The 20,490-nt window shown below is 33.2% G+C and overlaps 2 protein-coding genes across 5 annotated transcripts; one reads left to right on the forward strand and one right to left on the reverse strand.

Moving 5' to 3' along the window:
• Nucleotides 1–4,745: 4,745 nt before the first annotated feature.
• LOC118037581 (BAHD acyltransferase DCR) lies at nt 4,746–6,642 on the forward strand. Its single transcript, XM_035043612.2, has one exon. The coding sequence runs from the start codon at nt 4,842–4,844 to the stop codon at nt 6,255–6,257; it is 1,416 nt and encodes a 471-aa protein (XP_034899503.1). The 5' UTR covers nt 4,746–4,841; the 3' UTR covers nt 6,258–6,642.
• Nucleotides 6,643–13,047: 6,405 nt separating this feature from the next.
• LOC118037582 (sulfoquinovosyl transferase SQD2) lies at nt 13,048–20,490 on the reverse strand. 4 transcript variants are annotated; one of them, XM_035043614.2, is made up of 11 exons: nt 19,836–20,490; nt 17,303–17,369; nt 16,819–16,889; nt 15,533–15,650; nt 15,379–15,452; nt 15,203–15,258; nt 15,027–15,110; nt 14,780–14,867; nt 14,613–14,690; nt 14,012–14,068; nt 13,048–13,756 (listed from the first exon to the last, which is right to left on the reverse strand). In XM_035043614.2, the coding sequence occupies exons 1-11, from the start codon at nt 19,943–19,945 to the stop codon at nt 13,270–13,272; spliced, it is 1,290 nt and encodes a 429-aa protein (XP_034899505.1). In that variant the 5' UTR covers nt 19,946–20,490; the 3' UTR covers nt 13,048–13,269. The 4 variants fall into 4 exon arrangements, with proteins under 4 accessions (XP_034899505.1, XP_073261541.1, XP_034899510.1 ...); XM_073405440.1 differs by having other exon boundaries at nt 16,819–16,899; XM_035043619.2 differs by lacking the exon at nt 19,836–20,490 and adding an exon at nt 17,605–17,680.

Raw genomic sequence — 20,490 nt, forward strand, 5'->3', positions numbered from 1 at the left:
CTTCAATACTAGATTTTTGCAAACCACAAGTCATCCACGTGTTTAGCCTCTAATAATAATACATGTAAATCATAAGTGAGAAATCTCCTAAAACCTTATTATCTCAGGAGTCTTAAGGACTTGATTGAATATTTGTTTTAAAAAAATCAGTATGTGTTTGAGTTCTAGCTTTTTATTTTTATTTTATTTTCATGTGTTTCTCTATATTGTATATTTTATAACATACTTATCTATCTAATCACATCAAATCTTACATTAAAGAATATGAGGCATAATAGTGTATTTATATGAAAAACCAGATAACCTAATTAATAGCGCAATATTACTTTGCCTCTTGAAGAATATCACATATATTATTTTAGGATAATTTTTTTTTAAAAAAATATTCAATTAAGTCCCTACTTGATTTTATAAGTCTAGAATTGTAATCAATATCATGTGTTAATTATATTTTAGTTCTTAATTTCTAAAAATTATTTACAATTAAATCACACTTGATTAATTATCCTATTTTAGTTTCTGAAAATGGTTATTAATGTGTGCAACCCATTATGTCCATAATAATTGGCCCAACTATAAATCATAATGAGGTAAAATATCTAGCAATGCGTCATGATCCTCAAAATATTAGAAACATCATGAGTGGTTTGACTTAATGTTTTAGTAACCAGTTTCTCAGTGTAATTATTATCACTTCATCAAGAATGTTTCGATTTAGATATTAGAGTATGAAGTGTGTCTGCTATATCAACATTATATTCATTGATTCTTTAAATAAAATTTAAAATTATTTTCAAATCTCATTTCACGTTGCACAAAGATTTCATAATTAATAGTATTTGAGAACATGTTGGACATTTTTTTTAACTCACCTAGATGAATTCTCTCTTGATCACTCAAATATCTTCATATAGTTCATGTTATACCCAGTCTCTACTTTTTTTTGTCACCTTTGGTTAGGAAAATGTGCAGGCATGAATAAAGCATTGCATTTCTAATATAAGATAACTTAGTAATTTCAAGTTTAAAGATCATTTAAACAATTGTCATATGAGACTTTTCATAGATACAAGTGATATTTTCATATGAAATTCTCATGTAGATCGGTTTAGCGTATATGTCATTTGATAAACACTTATATATTAATTATAGGTATCCTTCATACCTTGGCATATGAGAATAATTACTTCTTTTAAGAAAGAAAACAATATAATATGTATGAGTTCAACGACTCTAATTATTATCTAGTCTTAAAAGAGGAACATTTTCAAATATTTAAGAATAATACTTTGATACAATAGGCATCTCATAACCATAACTTTATAATTTTCTCTACAAAGTATTTGTTACCCAATGACTTTGTTTTTACTCTAGACCTATTAATCAAACATAAATGAATATTAAAGATAAATAATGTATTTATTAATATTAAATAAGTTTTGCATGAACGAAGACAATGTCATATATAACCAATCGATTAACTATATAAAATATACAATAACAACATCCAATGTTCTTTTTCTTGTCTAACCAACCGCTTGATCTACACAAAAAATCACACCTAACTTTTTTAGTTTTAACAATAACATCGATGCAAATAATTGACCAAGGCACACCAAGAGATTCTAGGGATGTTGTCTCTATTAATTTTACAGGTTTAATCAATTACAAAACATGAATCAAATGTGCAATGCAGCACAACACTTTCCAAGCGCTAGATTAACTTCCTTGTGTGATTTGCATGTACATTGCATCACTACTCAATTCGGCTGATATTGTCCTCTCATGATAGTCATACACCACCACTACATTAATATCTGATATTTTTTTTCTTTTCTTAATATTCTTCGGCAACTTTTTCTCTTTTCCCTTGACATCAAATGACTGAAATGTTAAAAATTAAATTTTGAGATCGAAAATAAACTAATATACACCAAACAATAGCTAAACTTAAACCTTGAAGAACCAATTTAGGTTTTATGTGTCAATATTTAAATGGGGTAATTTTGTTTTGGGTAAATTTTGTCATTTGTCATTTAATTCCTTTTTAAATTAAAGATAAAGTTTTACTTTACAAAATTAATCTTACTTAATCACCAAATTAAATACTCCTGTACACTTTGCACATTCGAGAGAATGTAAATTTAAAAAAAAAAAAAAACAACAACATATAAAACCATGTTAATATAACTTGGAAGAATGATAGAAATGAAAAAAAAAACTTAATATAAACTATAAACGTTACCCTTGCCCCATATATTTCAGTATATTTGGTGATAATATATACTTTTTAAATCAAATCTAATTCGCAAATTCAATGTGTAATCTGTGTCAAATTGAAAGCACAAATGATGGACGGTGGGGGAAAGAAATGAAAGTTATACATACTCGACAGATCCGTACATTGAACCCATCGTTACTTTCGTTTATAGATTTTGTCCAGATTCAACCAAGAAATTGAGAACGTTTGCGGTCCTGGGAGCTGATACTATTTTGTCAATGTCTGTTTATTTTTACATTTTGAAATTTTAAAAATAAAATTTTAATTTTTTTTATTAATTTAAATTAATATATTTTTAGTATTTTCAAATTATTTTAATATGCTGATATTAAAAATAATTTTTTAAAAATAAAAAAATATCATTAATATTTATTTTAACATAAAAAAATACTTTAAAAAAACAATCCCAACCATAGTATAACTCCCGTTAAAGTACCAACCAAAAACACACATTTGGTTGTTACTGCTACACTCGATGGGCTTGATTAAAAGGCTGGAGAACGACGAATGCCTTGACACTGACTGAAGCACATTTGTGCATGATCGAAAATAATTTAGGGAATTAGCGACTCCATGATCAGCAGTAGGCAACCCTTCTCGTGTAGCACATATTTTTTAAAAACATAGTCAACGTTAGTCTTCCCTTAGATGCATGCATGTAGTCTTTCCAATCGACTTGTGTCTACATATGAAAATCATGGAGACACAAGTGAGCAACAGGGGATCGGCAACTCATTAAGCCTTATTGGCTGACGTTTGCTGTTGGTTACATGTGAACCCATACGGATATGTCAATTTTTTTTTTGGTGAAAAATATTATTTTAAAAAATACTATATAGATAATTTAAATTTTAAATAAAATTTTATGATATATAATTTATTATTTTTTTAACATACCTTTTAAATAAAAAAATTTTGTACTTGAAACTTATACATACCCATATTATCTTATATTTAATTTTTATCAGATAAATAAGGATGATGAAATTTAAATTTGTGACCGTTTAATCATTAAGACTCTAATACCATGTCAAATAATTATCTCAAACTAATAATTTAAATTTTTAGATGAGATTTCAAGATATAATTTTATTATTCTTTAACAATTAATTAAAGATTTATTATTATTATTATTATTATTCATGAGCAAGGAAGATCGCTAGCTAGAAAATAAAATGGAAAAGAAGTTATTGCTAGTTAATATTTGGTGATATGCTAATGATTCTTTTTAGTTCTGATAAATGTCTTACACAGTTGGAGCCCTAACCGATAAAATGACTAGAGAAAAATAGAATAACATGAAATTAATTAGTCCAAAAGCGAGGATTTTAAAATAAATGGACTGTAGCCACGAGAATCTTCGTGCCATTGCTGCTTCTAATATTTTAACTATTTGCCGCACGTTTAACCTCATTAGTCGTGTCATATCAATTAAATAGTTCAAGGGGTTTGCCAGTGCAAATATTGTCAGTCAATTGAACATTTTAAAGATGGAAATTAGCTTAATTTCCTGGAACAAGCAGAAGTAGATTAGAGCACATGCTGCTATTGTCAGTGGAGATATTGTTTGGTGACTCATCACTTTATTTTTTTATTTTTTTATTAATATAAATATTAAATCAATTTACATATATCTTAACTAATCTTACACTTATAAAATTAACAAACAAACCCCATCACTTTATTAGTATTGTACCTTCGCACATTTACAAAGCTTCAGTTAATATACTTCAACGTATTTATAAACTTGTTTCTGATTCGATCTCTGTGAGTAATTAATTATGCTAATCATTCAGCCAGCAAGTCTTAAGATCTCAAGTATATTTAGCATTCAATTACCTTGCTAATTATGCTATTGTACAAAACAATTAGAGGAGTATTTGTCCTAGTTATTTTTCCTAACCTATACAACTTTATTGTCAAGGTTTAAAAGACAATTATTACAACAATGATGGTTTTAATTAAGTATCAGCATAATGCCAAACCACTAATTGTGATTATAATAAGTTTTTTTTTTATTGATATTATGTAGAACTTCAAATTCAATAGTAATTTTGAATTTTTTTTTATTAATATGGATGTTCAAGTCAGCTTGCGTGTATCTCGACTAATCTTACGAGTTCTGAAATTAACGATTATATAAGTTTTCAATAATTATCATATAAATAATCATTAAACTTCTAAATATGAGACTTCAGAAAAAAATAAATCTTTTATTCCAATCTATTACAGCTAGTAACCTCCTAATGGTTGTAATTTTGAACATCTTAATATCATGCCTGCCTTGTACTAATCCAACACATGCCCCACCATGTCTCCTCCTTTTTTCTCACCCACCCATACATCTCCTGTTGATAAAAAGGCCATAAACAAATGGATATGAGGTGAAGCAAGCGTATTAACAACCACCACGAAACTACCCTCAAGTTCATGAATCCTTCCTCCTACGCTCTCCCTATATAAACCCCTCCACATCTCCTCACATTCATACTCTCACGCACACTACTCAGCTGTCCAGTCCACTACATATCATTAACCTTAAAAGGAAAAAAAGAAGAAAATGCCTTCTTCTTCCAATACCGCTATCGTCTCAAGATGTACGATCCACCCAGACCAAAAATCCTCAACCATCAAAACCCTAAAGCTCTCAGTCTCAGACCTCCCCATGCTCTCTTGTCAATACATCCAAAAGGGTGTCCTCCTCACGTATCCACCATACTCCATTAATGACCTAATCACATCCCTCAAACACTCCCTCTCCGTCGCTCTTTCTCACTTCCCTGCTCTTGCTGGCCGCCTCCAAACTGACCCTACTGGCCATGTCCACATTGTATGTAACGATGCAGGCGTTGATTTCATCCAAGCCAAAGCAAGACACCTCTCCATCCACACCATTCTTTCTCCAACCCACGTCCCTGAATGCTTCAAAGGGTTCTTCGCAATGGACAAGACCCTTAGTTATTCGGGTCATTCTAAACCTCTAGTGGCAGTTCAGGTCACTGAACTGAAAGACGGCATATTCATTGGGTGCACTGTAAATCATGCTGTCACTGATGGCACTTCATTCTGGAACTTCTTCAATACCTTCGCTGAAATCTGCAAAGGATCTAAAAAAATCTCTAAATCTCCAGATTTTTCCCGCAACACCATGCTTAACTCACCGGCAGTGCTTAAATTCCCCCCCGGTGGACCTAAGGTGACATTTTCTGGCGACGAGCCATTGCGGGAGAGAATTTTCCATTTTAGCAGAGATGCAATTCTCAAGCTCAAGTTGAGAGCTAACAACAGTAGTTTTAGGTCCAATTCGGCAGAGATTTTCGGAAAGCTAAGTAACGACAGTTGGAAAATCGTTAACGGAGAAAGTAACGGCAAAGTAGATCCACTTTCCTTAAAGAACAACAAAACGGCAGAGATTTCCTCGTTTCAGTCCCTTTGCGCGCAGCTGTGGAGATCTGTGACACGTGCGAGGAAATTATCGCCCTCCAAAATGACGACGTTTCGTATGGCTGTGAATTGCCGCCACCGGCTGGAGCCGCGGTTGAACCCGTATTACTTTGGCAACGCGATTCAGAGCATCCCAACCGTTGCTTCGGCTGGAAAGCTTTTATCTAAGGATCTGAGCTTTGGAGCTGATTTGCTGCACAAAAACGTCGTCGCCCATGGTGATGGTACGGTGCGGAAAGGTATAGCAGATTGGGAAAAGGAGCCGCGGTTATTTCCGCTGGGGAATCTTGATGGTGCATCAATCACCATGGGAAGTTCTCCAAGATTCCCTATGTATGATAACGATTTTGGGTGGGGCCGACCTTTGGCTGTGAGGAGTGGTAGGGCCAATAAATTTGATGGGAAGATATCAGCTTTTCCTGGGAGAGATGGAAATGGGAGCGTTGATCTTGAGGTTGTTTTGTCACCTGATACAATGACTGGTCTTGAAAGCGACGATGAGTTTATGCAATATGTTTCAGAAATCGTGTGAGTGGTTTACACTATAGTGAATGCTCTGGTTCATTGCTTGAAGAAAGGAAATGAAGAAATAAAAATCACAATCGTTTTCGGGTATATTATCTGGTTCAAAAGTTGAGGGGCAAAGTATCAGATTCAAGATTGACTACAAGAAAATTTGACTGATTTGGACGGTTGAGATTTTGAGATTTTTTCTTCCTTTTCTTTTTTTTTTTCCTTTAATAATTAGCATTTTAAGTAGAAAATATGAGGCCAAACAGCGACATTTTGGCTATATGGGCAGAGAGAGTGTAATTTTTTAAACTTTGAAAGTAGAAGCTTAATTTATTTCTAGTTTAAGTTATTCAGTTCTTCATGGATAATGGTTAATAAAGATGTTGTAAATAGTTTTTTTTTTCTTCTAAGCTTAGAAAACATCAAATTAATGGTAAAAACTCTAAATACTTGCAAAAACAAATTCAATCGAAAGGATTTAAAAACCCTTTAATGATAAAATTTGTAATTTTATAGGAAAAACAATAAATAACTTTAAAAAGCCTTAAATTCTAAAAACAAGTGATGTTTATTTTTGTATTTTAAGGTAGTTAAACTCTGAAATATATGCTAACTATTAAAAAATAATAAGGTTTTGAACCTCTTACCTAGATGGTTCAGGGAGTATTTATACCCCTTGAACCTTATCGTTTTTCAAGAAGATAAGGACTGAAAAAGCCCCTTGCTCTCAATGGCATTAATGAGGAACATATATCATTTACATATTATTATTAAGATAGTAAGTGTGATAGGTCTCTTAAAATACCTTTTTGTACATCTATAAGTATAATAAGATCATTACCTCATATATAAATAATTCATGTAATTATTCTAGAAGTAGGATTTCTTAGCCTTAGATACTCAAGACTTGAGATGTAACCCAACCTAGGTTAAAAGGCATGATGGTTTATCAAACTCATAACACTTTCAGTTTAGGTATATTGCCTTGGGTTTAGTTGATTGATGAACCCAAGAATATTGGATTTGGCATCTTGTCAAATCCATATTTTCTTGCGTTCAACTGACGATTGAACCTAAGTATGTTGGGTCTAATATCTTGTCGGACCCATGTTTTCCTGGGCAACTAACAGTTGAACCCAAGTATGTTGGGTCCGGCATCTCACCAAACCTATGTTTCCTTAGGTTCAGCTAATAGTTGAATCCAAATATATTAGGTCTGGCATCTTGCTAGGCATATGTTGCCTTAGGTTTGGCTAATCATTGAACCCTAGTGTTTTAAGTCTATCATAGTGTCAAACCCATGTTTTTTTAGGTTCAGTAGATTGCTGAACTCAAATGTATTATGTATGACAGTTCGTCATGCCTATTTTTTTTGGATCTCATACATCATCAAACCCAATTTACATTGGATTCAGTTGATTACCAAACCCAATTGTTTGGGGGTCTTGCGGTCTTGCATGTCATCAAACCCACCTTATTATAGATTTTTTCAAGTCTAAAAAAGATACGTAAAAAATAATTACCTTATCAGTTGCCCCCTAAATCTTTAATGTACATCACACGTAAAGGCTTAAGAGATGTTTTGGGAGACTATAAGTCAAGATACGTCATGTCTTCCTTTGAGAAGAGACATTTAAGCCTTTGGTGATTTGAAATGATTTCAAAGGGAAGAGGAAGCAAACATCTTTGGAATATCACTTGACGGTATACAATGAATGTTTGTTGGCTTTTAGCCTTTCTATAGTTATGATGAGATGTCATATGTCCTTTATTTATTGCTGGAGAATGAGGGTTACTAATATATAAAAACCTTCATTTACTTCAAATTGTGATTTTTACTTATAATAAAAAATTTCTTTGTTTCCATAACTTAGAAGATTCAAGACACAAGAACAAGATATTTTTATCAAATATGAATTTTTCTTGTTAAGTATACCAAATCTCCATCCTTTTCTTTTCTTGTATGATTTTTGTTTTAGTTTTTCTTCTTTTCTTTAAAAGATTCAGAATGACTTCTAGAAAGAAAAAAAAGAAGAAGAAGAAGGAAGTATCCTTTAAGGGGGATTTTACCTTAACGTTAAAAAATGACAGTGCTCGCCAAAGATCATCAGCCATTAGAATTGGCCCACAGTCTAGAATCGATGTTTCTCCACCTTTCATTTCTAGAAGGATGGGAAAAATAAGTCCTCAAGAGGTTGCAAGCCTCTAAGGGAAAGAACAAGTGCCCAAGAATCCCACTAATAATGTTCAAAGCATGGTAACTCTAAACCAAATGGATGAGGCCAATCTTTAACAACCAGGAATTTATGTGGTCTCGTTACCCAAACATGGTGACCGTGTTTCAAAGGTCACCAATAAGCATAGTGGGGGGAATTTTTTAATTAAAACCCCTCATTTGCATGTATGAGTTTGGGTACTCATTTTCTTTATAAGGTTTTGTAAAAGAAGTGTTCAAATATTACAATCTAAGTCCAGCTCAACTCCACCCTAATGGGTGGACCATTCTATCTGCATTCAATAAGTTGCTCAAAATGTTGGATGAGGAACCTATAGTCAAGGTTTTTAGGTAATGTTGCATCCTGATTAAAAGCGTTGAAAGGGAGCTTTTCTTTCCTTTGGTTATTTAACTTTGCCAATAAGCCAAATATGCCTATATGAGAGACTTTCAAAGAAAAGCCACCCCGCTCGAAAAACAGATAAAGACATTGGGTGGTGGTGAGCTATCATGGTACAAAAAAGTCACAAAATGGGTACAGTGTCACTTCAGGCTATACCTATTATTGGAAAGCACCCTCAACTGGTGTGAATGACAGGTGTCATAACTTGATGTTTTACTCTTTTTTTCTTTCTTGATTTAAAAATATCCAAAAAGTACAAAAAATAAAAATATATATACTTTTGATGTGTTTGCTTTGTTTTTTTTTTTTTTTTTGACATTTTAGCGGCTTTTCAAAAAGGTTAAAAGATTCAAAAATTTACTTTTGACGCGTTTGATTTTGAACGCACTCATTTCAAAATTATTAATCAATTTTATTAAATTGATGTTGATGTTGCCTTTTATCAAAAATACCACAATAGAAAAAAAAAAAAAAATATATATATATATATATATAGGGAAACCAAAAATGCAAAGGAAAAAAAATAAGGGACTAAAGTGAATTTTTTTAGTTTCTTGAGGACCAAACAATTGGGAAGAAAAGGATAAATTATGTTGCCTATAAATAAGTGGTTGTACCACACACAAGAAGAGGAGGAATTTTAGGGAGGCCATTAATAAAAAAAACTAAAAACTAAAAGAAAATACAAAAAAAATTACTCTCTTCAACTCACATACTCTCCCAAAAATAATACATAAAAAACTCTATACCTATTATTTCTAAACCCAGTCGCCAATAACTGTACTACTTTCTCTCCAACAATAACCAACAAAAAAAAAAAAGCTTAATAGCCACTAGCACAATAACAGATTTTTCCCTCCTCAAATCCACGTCAATCATCTCACAATCTCAGCTCCCCACAAGGACCTATTTTCTTCTCATTTTCCAGCATCCTCCCCCATCTTTCACTTTTTCTCTTTATAATATAAGCATAACTCCTCTTCTTCACTATTAAGCTCATCACTCAACAACTCTTTATTTTCAGTCGAGACGAGTACAACCACCTTTAAGCACAAGCCAAAAACAACTATCTTCCCTAAATTTTTCTTGAGCTCCATCATACCAACCATCAAAACCAAAGAACCACCATTTTAGTCGAGAGTTCAATCTTTCCTCCCTACCTGCAGTCCCTACATCAGCAAGCACAACGCTAGCTTCTCTCCACCGTGACCCAGCCACGTACAATCAATTATACAAGCTTAGCATCACCAACTGTTATACCTAGTCAAAAACCTCAATCACTTCTCTGGTTCCATCATCAATCGTGATCTCTCTTCCTAAAAAAAACACATACAACTATAACCCTCAACCACCCATCTTGGCCCAAACCATAATCACTACCAGTAGCTTCTCTTTCTTTGTTTCCCATGTTGCCTTCTCTTATTCTTTCTCAGCCATTATGAATTACGACAGCTCCAACAAACACTTACAACTCCAGTAAACACTTTTCGAACCAATCTCAAATTATTTTTTGGACAAATTGCTATAATGTTGTGAAATTTGAGATAAAATGCTTATTATTATGTATAATTTTTGGATTGTTGGGACTCTATTAATTTGGTTTGTTACAACCACTCACTAAATTCTATTCTTAAAGGATTTTTTTATCAGCAAATAAACTTATCTAATATTGATTTAAAAGCCATCCAATTGGAGATTGAAACATAGCAAATATGACGCTCTGCAATAACACTTTAGTAGTTAATAAAACCATGCATGGCTGACCTATTAGTATATATGCCTTATAACATTGAATTTGTTCAATGTAAACTTATTTAATTATTAACAAAGGCTTATTTATCTTTAACATTCATCAAATATATGATTTATAAATCTAATATTTAATTAATAAATATAAAGTAAAGATAAAGTTCTAGGGATAAAAATGTTTTGCAAAGAAAATTGTAAAGTTGTTATGATCGTGAGATTTTTATTGCATCAAAGCATTGTTCCTAAATATTCCTCATTAATATTCTATTAAGACTAGACATTAATGAGAGTCATTGAGACTTGTACATATTATGTTATTTTCTTTTGTAAAATGAAAAAGTTATTCTCATAAGTTAAAATATGAAGTATACTTAGAACTAATATGTAGGTTCTTGTCATATCATAGTACACTAAACTAACCCGCATTAGAATTCCACATAAAGAGATTATTTATATATATGAAAAGGTTCATTTGATGGTTGTGTAAGTGATACTTAAACTTGAGATCACTAAGTTACTTTATATAAAAAATATTATGTTTTAATCATGGTGTACATTATCATAATCAAGGATAACAAATAGGTAGATATTGAGTATAATATGAATTATATGAATATATTTAAGTAATTAATATAAGATTCATCATCCTAGATGAATTATGAAAAATATTTTATTTTGTTCTCAAATAGTATTGATTATAAATCCTTACACAAAGTGGAATGATATTTGAAAAAAATTTAAATCTTATTCAAATAATCAATAATTATGGTGTTGAGAACAAACATGATTTGATAAAATAGACACACTTCATGCTATGACATTCATTGTTGATAAAGGGATCATAATTACAATAAGAAATTGATCATTAAAAGGTTAAGCTAAACTATTTATGACTTTTCTAAAATTTAAGGAGATCATGACAGGTTGTTAAAAAATATATTTGATCTTCAAATATAAATCAATTAATTATTAAATTGATAATAAATTAATTTATTTAATCTTATTTTATTTAGGATTGTGATTTATATTTAGGTCAACCTATTAAGGAATCTAATGGGGTCACACATATAAAAACCATTAGTTAAAAATTAAACTAGGATTATTAATCAAGTGTGACTTGATTTTAAATAAATTTTTAAAATGAAGGACTATAATTTAATTTATATAAAGAATTACAATTCTAGACCTTGAAAAAAACATATAAGGATTTAGTTTAATAAAGTTTTTAAAAATTATCCTGAAATAATATATGTGATATTAATTAGGCGGTAAATTAATATTTTGTTATTTATAGTTTTTTCATAATTCCCTATAAATAGAATATTATGTCTCTTATTCTTTATGTAATAAATAGTATGTAATACAATATAGAACACCTAAAAAACACAAAAGAAAATAGCTAAAACTCATAGGCATAACAATACCTCTCTTCTAAAAGATTTAGAAGACTTCTCACTAGTGATTTGTGTGGATTATTATTAGAGACCGAACACTTGAAAGACGTGTGATTTATGATAACCCAACCTTGAAGCAATTATTTAAAGCAAAAAAAAACATTTGTTCTTCAGATAATCTTTGTATAAACCTTAAATAACTCTAAATTTATCTAATGAGATATTAGGATTATTGAAAATTTTAAAATTTAATTTTCTTTTTGCGTGTATGTGTTTTGAAAAAACCAAAATGATCAACTCAATTAGATTTATAATATGAGATAAAATTGATCTCTCATGCAAACACCTAATGGACAAGTATAAGGTTATCTTTCAACAACAAACTCTTCAATAAAAACATATAGAAGTTCTCAACTACATCCATGGTATCATCTATTTGCATAACAAAAATAGTTATAACCCTAAAAAAAAATAATTGAGCATGATCTCACAAGAGATGTCAGCTACTACTATAAAGGTGTATAAGTAGCCTCAAGCCAATTAAATGGCCCACTAGTCTTACTAGTAGACAATTTAACTTGTGCTTAGGTAATACAATACCCTATAGGCTGCCTTTAAGCAAGGCAATATCAATCCTAATATACCTTAAGAATCCATTGTTGGATATGAACTAAAAAGAAAAATTGATAAGATTGAACCAGTGTAACACTTACGAGAGATGGAACTAGAAATCAAGTGTACAACAAGACTTGCATAACATCATTCATACTTGGATGAGCAAAAAACCTAAAAAACCAATTAAACAAAGAAGAATTATCTCCAAAACAGAGTCTACTTGTCTTGATAAGAAGAAATATCCTAAAAAATGTCACCTTCGCCTAAAAACACACAGCATTTGATGGCGCCTACAATGTCTTGCCAATGAGAAAATAAGGTGATATCCTGTGTTTTTTATCAGATTTCAGTGACTATTAAGAACAAAGTTATGGCTACCATGGCATCTGCCTTGAATTGTTATTACAATGTTTTGAATTCCGTAGAGAAGAGATTTCATTAGACTAAAAACTAACCAAATCATTTAATTGCACAAATGGCCATAACTGCATAGTCCATATTATACAAATGAATCATGAATATATTACACAATCAATCTACCACAACTTTTGAGGGTTTTCTTGAAGCACTGGGAGTCTATTACCACAACAAATCTCTTTCTTTCGTTTACCTTCGGAAAGAAAAGCCTCTTCAGACGAATGTTCATCACCAGCATTTAAACTTCTGGGATTGGAAAAAGACGTTTTACTAGCCACTGAATTGGTCTACATAGCTGTGCTGTATTCTCGCGCCAGAACCAAATGGCTGCACTGTATTGTTCATTGCGTATTTTCTTGGTCGCTGCCTTCCAATCATACTTCTCCATATCTTGACGTGCTGCCTTACCAATGGTTTCTCTTAGTTCTTGGTTTTCCAGCAAAGGCTTTAACTTGCTCAAGCAGTCATCAAGATCTCCTGGATTAAAGAGAAACCCAGTTTTGCCATCCAGTTCTGGAGGAATTATATCTGGGATTCCCCCAGCACGAGCTCCCACTACAGGAATTCCTGAAGACATGGCCTCCAAAACAACGAGACCAAGTGTCTCGGATTCTGAAGGCATAACGAAAACATCCCCACTAGCGTATGCCTGAGAGAGCTCTTCTCCTCCCAACATCCCAGTAAATACAGCAGGCATGCCGGTAAACATCTTTTCCAACTCCTCCCTGAAAAGAAAGAATCCATGTTTCCTAAAATAAGATGCTTGGAATTGTCAAAACAATCTTTTTACAGGAGTAAATACGAATTTCATTGTCTAATTGTAATGGGAAAGTTTAGATATGGCTTAAAAGATCAATTTGAGAAATAACTTTAGTGGCAATTCAGTTCATAAAAATCAAATATTTGAAGCTGGTATGGGTCATAAACCATCACAAAGTATTTACTTCCCTTGAACTAATCTAAGTTTTAAAATGCAGTACCTATATGGCCCATCTCCAATAATGGCAATTCTTGCTCCTGGAAGCCTATCCATAACCCTGTTAAACCAAATTCATCAAATTGCAAAGATAAGGGCTAAAAATAGTAGTCATATATTAGGAAGAATAGAGCGAAGAAATATGACTCTCTGTGCAAAATGGGGAGAGGGGAGTACTTAAGGAAAGAAATAAACTAGAAAGGAAAAAAAGACAGAAAGAATTATGATAGCTTAGTGATGGAATTCCATCTCAAAATACTGCTAATAACAATAAAAAGTAGCAGTCTGGCCACAAAATCCTTATTGGATGCCCTTTAACTTTAAGGAAGATGTAAATGGTAGGATTAAAGGGGAAAAAAGAAAAAAATTCTTGTTTATAGGAAAATGTCCTTGAGAGCATCTGATAGCAAAAGCTTTCAGACAGTGAGATCAAAGCATACTGAGTCGACTCTACCAGTGCTTTGTTATTTGAACTTTTAAGAAATGGTGGGTCTAAATTTGAAAAATGTATTAAGTTTTGCATCTAGTGATTTAGGAAAACAAATTAAATTTTCATTCATCAAAAAGAAAATAAAAAAACAAAGTGAGAAAGGATCAAATGATACCTTTTGAGAAAATCCAAACTCTTCTCGACTCCAAGTCGTCCAACATGGACTATCAATGGTTTTTCAGGTTCACCATTGCTGTTTAGACCAAAAATATATGATGCTCTGATACATTTGAGATTCCTTGTCTAATGAACTGGTTGTCAAAGATGAGAGGATGGCCTTACCTTAATCTCATACGCATTTCATGAGAGCGGAAATGGGGGTGGAAGCTCTCAGAATCAACACCCTTATTCCAAACACGGATCTTGTTAGCTGTAAACAAGGTATAGCAATCAATTTAAAACACAGCTGTATCGACACAGGAGCAAAATTTCATTGAAGAGATTTCAGGAATAAAGCGCATTATGCACCAAAATTGACACTGGGAAAAGTTAAAAGCTAAGTAATCAGGAATTGGATGTTTATGTACACCTGCTGTCACCCTAGCTGCTTCAAGATCCCTCCCAATAGCAGCTGATGGCACTAGTGTGAGATCGGCTGCTCTGTGAAGAAATTCTGATGGAAAGGGAATACATGTCATTATTGATAAAGTAATCAGCAGCCTGCAGAATTTCCAGAACTATGAGTACAAAATGCATAATACATACTTATGATCATCCACATGGGTTTCACCAGCCAGCTAAAAGTGTACCTTGGGATGTATCTGCAAATGAAAATAAAGAATTAAACTCAGTAAATAACCACACATCAAAGGAAATCTGGCCTAAGAATTTGAAGCAACAGCATAAACATGTGTAGCACAAAGCCAGAAAGGCAAACTCACACCGGGACATGAGTGTGATAGGACATCACGATGGGGACACTCAACAGTTTTGCAATGGCAAGGGCACCAAAAACCTGCAATACAAGATTGTGACTGTCAGCCATGCTTATCCAATAAATAATAAAGATTTGTTTGCTTCAAAGGCAAACCTCACCATTATCCCAGGTGACGATGCATGTATTATGTCAGGCTTAAACCGTGCAACCTCTGAAATTATTCTTGGACTAAGTGCTAGAGAAAGGGGCACCTTCTGATACCAGGGGAAGGGGAAGCTGTAAAGAGGGAAAAGTTTAAGAACCATAAGGGGAGAGTTAAAATGTCAATGCTATTGATCAAGTTGGAATAATGCCCAAGTTTCTAGATTATGCAGCTCAACCAAGAAAATAATTAAAGCAAACCAAAATAGGCAAACAGAAAATATAACAAAGAATTTAGAAGAAAAAAATGATGGGAAATAATGACTAACATAACTTGACAATCATACATGTAACCATAAAATAACCATAAGGATGGTTGCAATTAGTGTTGTCAAAGGTGAAAGACACTAAAAGACACCAAGCCTGTAAAATGCCCAAGGTGCTAGACGCACGCCTAGGCGCCTACCCAAATGACCCAAGGCAATATGCTATATATATATTGGATCAATAGAAAATATAAAATACCATAACATAGTCATATAAAGTTATATTTTTCACCTTAAAAACAAAAGAAGATAATTTAAAGTAGTGAGGAACCAAATAAATTAAAAAGCAAAATTAAATATCATCATTATTCATTAATCTTCAAAAACATCTTCATCCATGCTTTCCTCTCCTTCACTTGAATCCTCCATTTCATGATTATAATCTAAATCCTCATCTCTCAAACCATACTACACTTATATAGATGTGTTGTTCTCTGACTCCCACCATTGAAAAAGAAAGTGTGGCTGGTGTTTCTCTTCTAATTGTCATTCATTGTCTGTTTGTCTCCCACTTTAATCATTTTTTTAAATTTTTTTACCCTAATCTTTGATTTTTACAAAAATATTCCTAAGTTGTTTCTTGTGGTAAATTAAAAAAATTAGACAAATAGGTCAAAACATAAATCAATTAAAAAAGAGAGGAAAAATCCAACAAAAAAGGAAGAACTTCAAGCAAGCGCTAGCCTTAATGCCTTGCACCCACTCACAAGGCGCTTGCCTAGACTGCGCTTCATTAAAATCCAACACCCAAGGCTAATAAAGGCGTTGGGGCCTTGCCTTAAGCGCCTCTACGTCTCTTGACAACACTGGCTGAAACACTAATTGACACTAAAATTGTTTAATGATCAATATTGCATAACCAAAGTTCTGATGAGCTAAAATAATAAGCCCCCTTCAACTCGTCAATATATTAGGATATGATAATGTATAAGCCACCACAGGTAAAGTGCACACTAGATAAAGGTTGTCGTAGCAACCTCTGTGATCCAATCAGTTTGGCTCCATAAAATTCCTGGGGCACTCCTTCATGTGTTGTCACAACCATCACCTGCACATTACTAAGCTAACTTGTTGATATTGTGAAGTGATAGAATTTTTACCAAATAAAAAATAAAAAAAGTTTCAAAATCGATGTCTTTGTAGCTTTAACATGCCAAGCTGATTAGGCTGGAATTAACAAGTAGAAAGATAATGACAAGCTATATCAAAAGCTTTGTCGGTTCAACTCTAATTTCTTTTGAATCATTGTGTTCAGGGGTTTCAAAAAATTAAAGTATCATTCCCAACCTAAGTAAAAATGAATATAGGAGAATTAGGTTTTCTGATATAAAATCAGTGAACAAATGATCCAGTCTCTATTCATGTTGCTCAAGTTATTAAGCCACATCAGTATGCATAGACAATAAAAAACAAAATATAACCATAGTCATGTAGCACTCAAATCAAAGTATTATAAATCACCTCATCCCCCATTTCGCGTAAATATTTGATGAAATTCTGGAACCGGTTTTTATACCCTGACACATACCTGTAAAACAAAAGGAAATAGTTGGTATTCAAAAAGTGCCCATTATTCAGTCTCAACTAACAAGCATAAATTGAAGATACCAAAAACAAAACAGAATCCCCATTAATGAAAAAACAAAAAACTAAATATAGTGATAAAACATGTCAATATATGAAACATTTCTATGATGACATCCGCTCCTCCAGGACAACTAAGCAAAGAAGACTGAACAACTAAGGAAGGCAGGCTCACTTACTGATAGAGAAGAGAGAAAATAGGAGAAAGGAAGGACAAGTCACCGGAGTGCCACCATGGCTGTGATGACTACACACATCACACCAATGGGGGAAAAAAAAAAAAAAGGCTCAAAGCCCATTGGCTCATAGAAAGAAAAGAAAAAAAAAAAAATAAAAAAAAAAAAAAAGAAGTTATATTTAGTCAAGCTGTTCAGCCAAAAGCCCAACAAACAAGACCAAACAACCACCTATCCAGACAAATTGGTTGGGCCAAAGGCTCTACGTTAAAAAAAATTGAAAAGACTGAACATCAGTCTAGCTGTTCGACTCAAAAGAAGCCTTGATGACAAATCAAGCCTGAACAACAAAAGAAAATCTCTCCAGGACAGCTAAGCAAAACTTGCTGAATAGCTATGGAAGGCAAGCTCAATTACTGAGTGAGAAGAGAGAGAAAAGAGAGAAAAAGGAGAAAGGAAGGAAAAGTCACTGAAGCGCTACTATGGCTTTGATGACAACACACATCAAACCAAAAGAAAGATCTCACCAAGACAAATTCAACGACACCAAAAAACATCATCAGAACCAGAGCCAAAACAAGCTCACGTGGTGGGACTTGTTCACATGTTGGCGTGTATAATATAAGTGCCAGATAATTTTTCTCTCTTTTCTCCAATTTAATCCCTAATTCTTCTACATCTCTCCACTTTAGTCCCTAAGTTTACTTAACTGGAAAACATGCAAGGCAAGAAGGGAGTATTTTTATGCTTTAGCATTGTCAGAAAGGTGTTGCACAATAACGTCTACCAGTGTTATGCAATGCACAACTAATTCCCTGGCACACTCATTGTTAATGCGGGGATGCACAATTGCCTACTAGTGTTACGCCGTGCATACCTAATTCTTCGTGGCGGTGTTATTAGGGTAGGCACCTACCTTTTTTGCCAATACACACCTATTTGTTTCATTAATGATCAGTATGATGCCTACATGAACAACTTGTTTATAGGTTACCTATGTGGTAATAAAGGTAATTATTTTTCATAATTATCCTAGCACGATATATCTACAACTACACTCTCCACAAGACAAATTCATGTGATTGAGGTACATAAATACCTTAGATCACAAGGTAACAACAAGTCATGATACAATGCCTAACACAACAATCATAACACGTACCCTTATGCATTCCCGTTCTTCATTGTATATTATTTTTCTCCTACTTTTATCAACCTAAGCGTTGAAGGGTCCCTATTCCGATAGGGGACTTGTTTGCAGGAGTTCGTAAGCCACAAGCCTAACTAAAAAAAATTCCGCCAAAACCCATTGCACTAGTCATGGAAAGGCCCTACTTCGTCAATTTGTTACAAGTAGTTATATTTACCACCTCTAATATTTAGCTTCTACCCTCCCAGCTTAGAGTTGGCAAAACAAGTTCTAAAACAAAGGGGTTAACAATTTATATCTTATACCGTAAAAGTCTTCAGTAATGAAAATCTGGAATGTGTGTTCGAGTAACATTTAACCAGAAAAGAAGTAGTGACGATTGCAATCAGTGACAAAAAGCTCCATATGGTGAAATACGCCAGTCAAGCAAGCACTTCCCAGAAACGATATGTTTCTTAGACACTAAATAACAGAACAGAATATAAAAGGTAGACGACTACTAGGTGACCCATTAAAGTCCAAGTATGCAATTATAGCTAGTGAGTTTCTATAGAACAGAATACTATATGAACTCCACGATATGCATTGAGCTAAATAAACCACAGGCCACGGGAAGTTACAACAATAAATTCTTCAAAATCTACATTTAAAAGTAGACATATGACAAAGCCAACCAATTACGACATGTGAAGCCATAAAGAGAAGCCATAAAACACAGATGCATATGTTTAATCAACCGAGGTAATGGAACAATCACCTAACTAGATTCAAACTTCACAACATTGGCAGTTGGTAGAACCCATGACATAATCATAAAAATCGCAATAGCAACTAGAGCTAACTATTTTTAGTAATCAAACAGCATGACTTGAAAAAAAAAAAACAAAAAAAGCAGATGTTAACGGGAAAACAAAATGAAAATCATAACCTGAAATGGTCACAATCGTTTCATCAAACACAGAGCAACAAAGAAACTCAACAACGTCAGCCTCGAACACCAAAAATTAATCAAACAATGCAAGAAACTAGCACTAAGCCCATGATTTTTCAAGATATTGAAATCAACAGAGTAGTCACGACTCACGCAAATGGAGAGGGCTCAATAAAAAGAGCAATACGTCTTGGCCTCGAAATGGTCTCATAATCAAGGAAAGGAGGATTCTCCTCATCTTCTCCAACCTCACCGCGAGTCATATTGTTGTCGCTTTTAGCTCTACAAGAAACACCCTTTATGTCTTTCACCTTTTTTAGCCTCCTAAACTCAGTGAGAAACAAGAAGTGGGTACAAGAAAGAAGAGGAGGATGACGCAGAAGGAGAAGAAGAATAAGTGGTGGTACATAAAAAATGAGGAGAGAGAGTATGATTTATAGAGAGAGAAGTAGAAAGTGTGACGATGAGGGAGTAATTTAGGTAGTAGAGTAGCGAGTAATTCAGCTGGTGGAGTAGCGAGTTGGATTTTGTAGATTGATTAATACAGTGAATTAGAGAAGGAATAATTTTCATTCTTGAAAGGAATCTTGAAGGGGTATGAAGGAAATAACAATAGCACATTATCAATGAATATTCCCTATCACAGGCGGGATACTCCCTCGTCATTGAGGCATCAATGGAAGAATATGTAAAGGCATATGCTTTCAGCTAATTGAGAACAGATGCTTATCTGTGATGGCTATGGTTTTTTCCCCTCTTTCTTTGCTACTATTGAAGATTTTTTTCACTTCTTGCCTGCCCAAAGAAG

This window comes from Populus alba, chromosome 16 (assembly GCF_005239225.2).
Source record: "Populus alba chromosome 16, ASM523922v2, whole genome shotgun sequence".
Taxonomy (NCBI): domain Eukaryota; kingdom Viridiplantae; phylum Streptophyta; class Magnoliopsida; order Malpighiales; family Salicaceae; genus Populus; species Populus alba.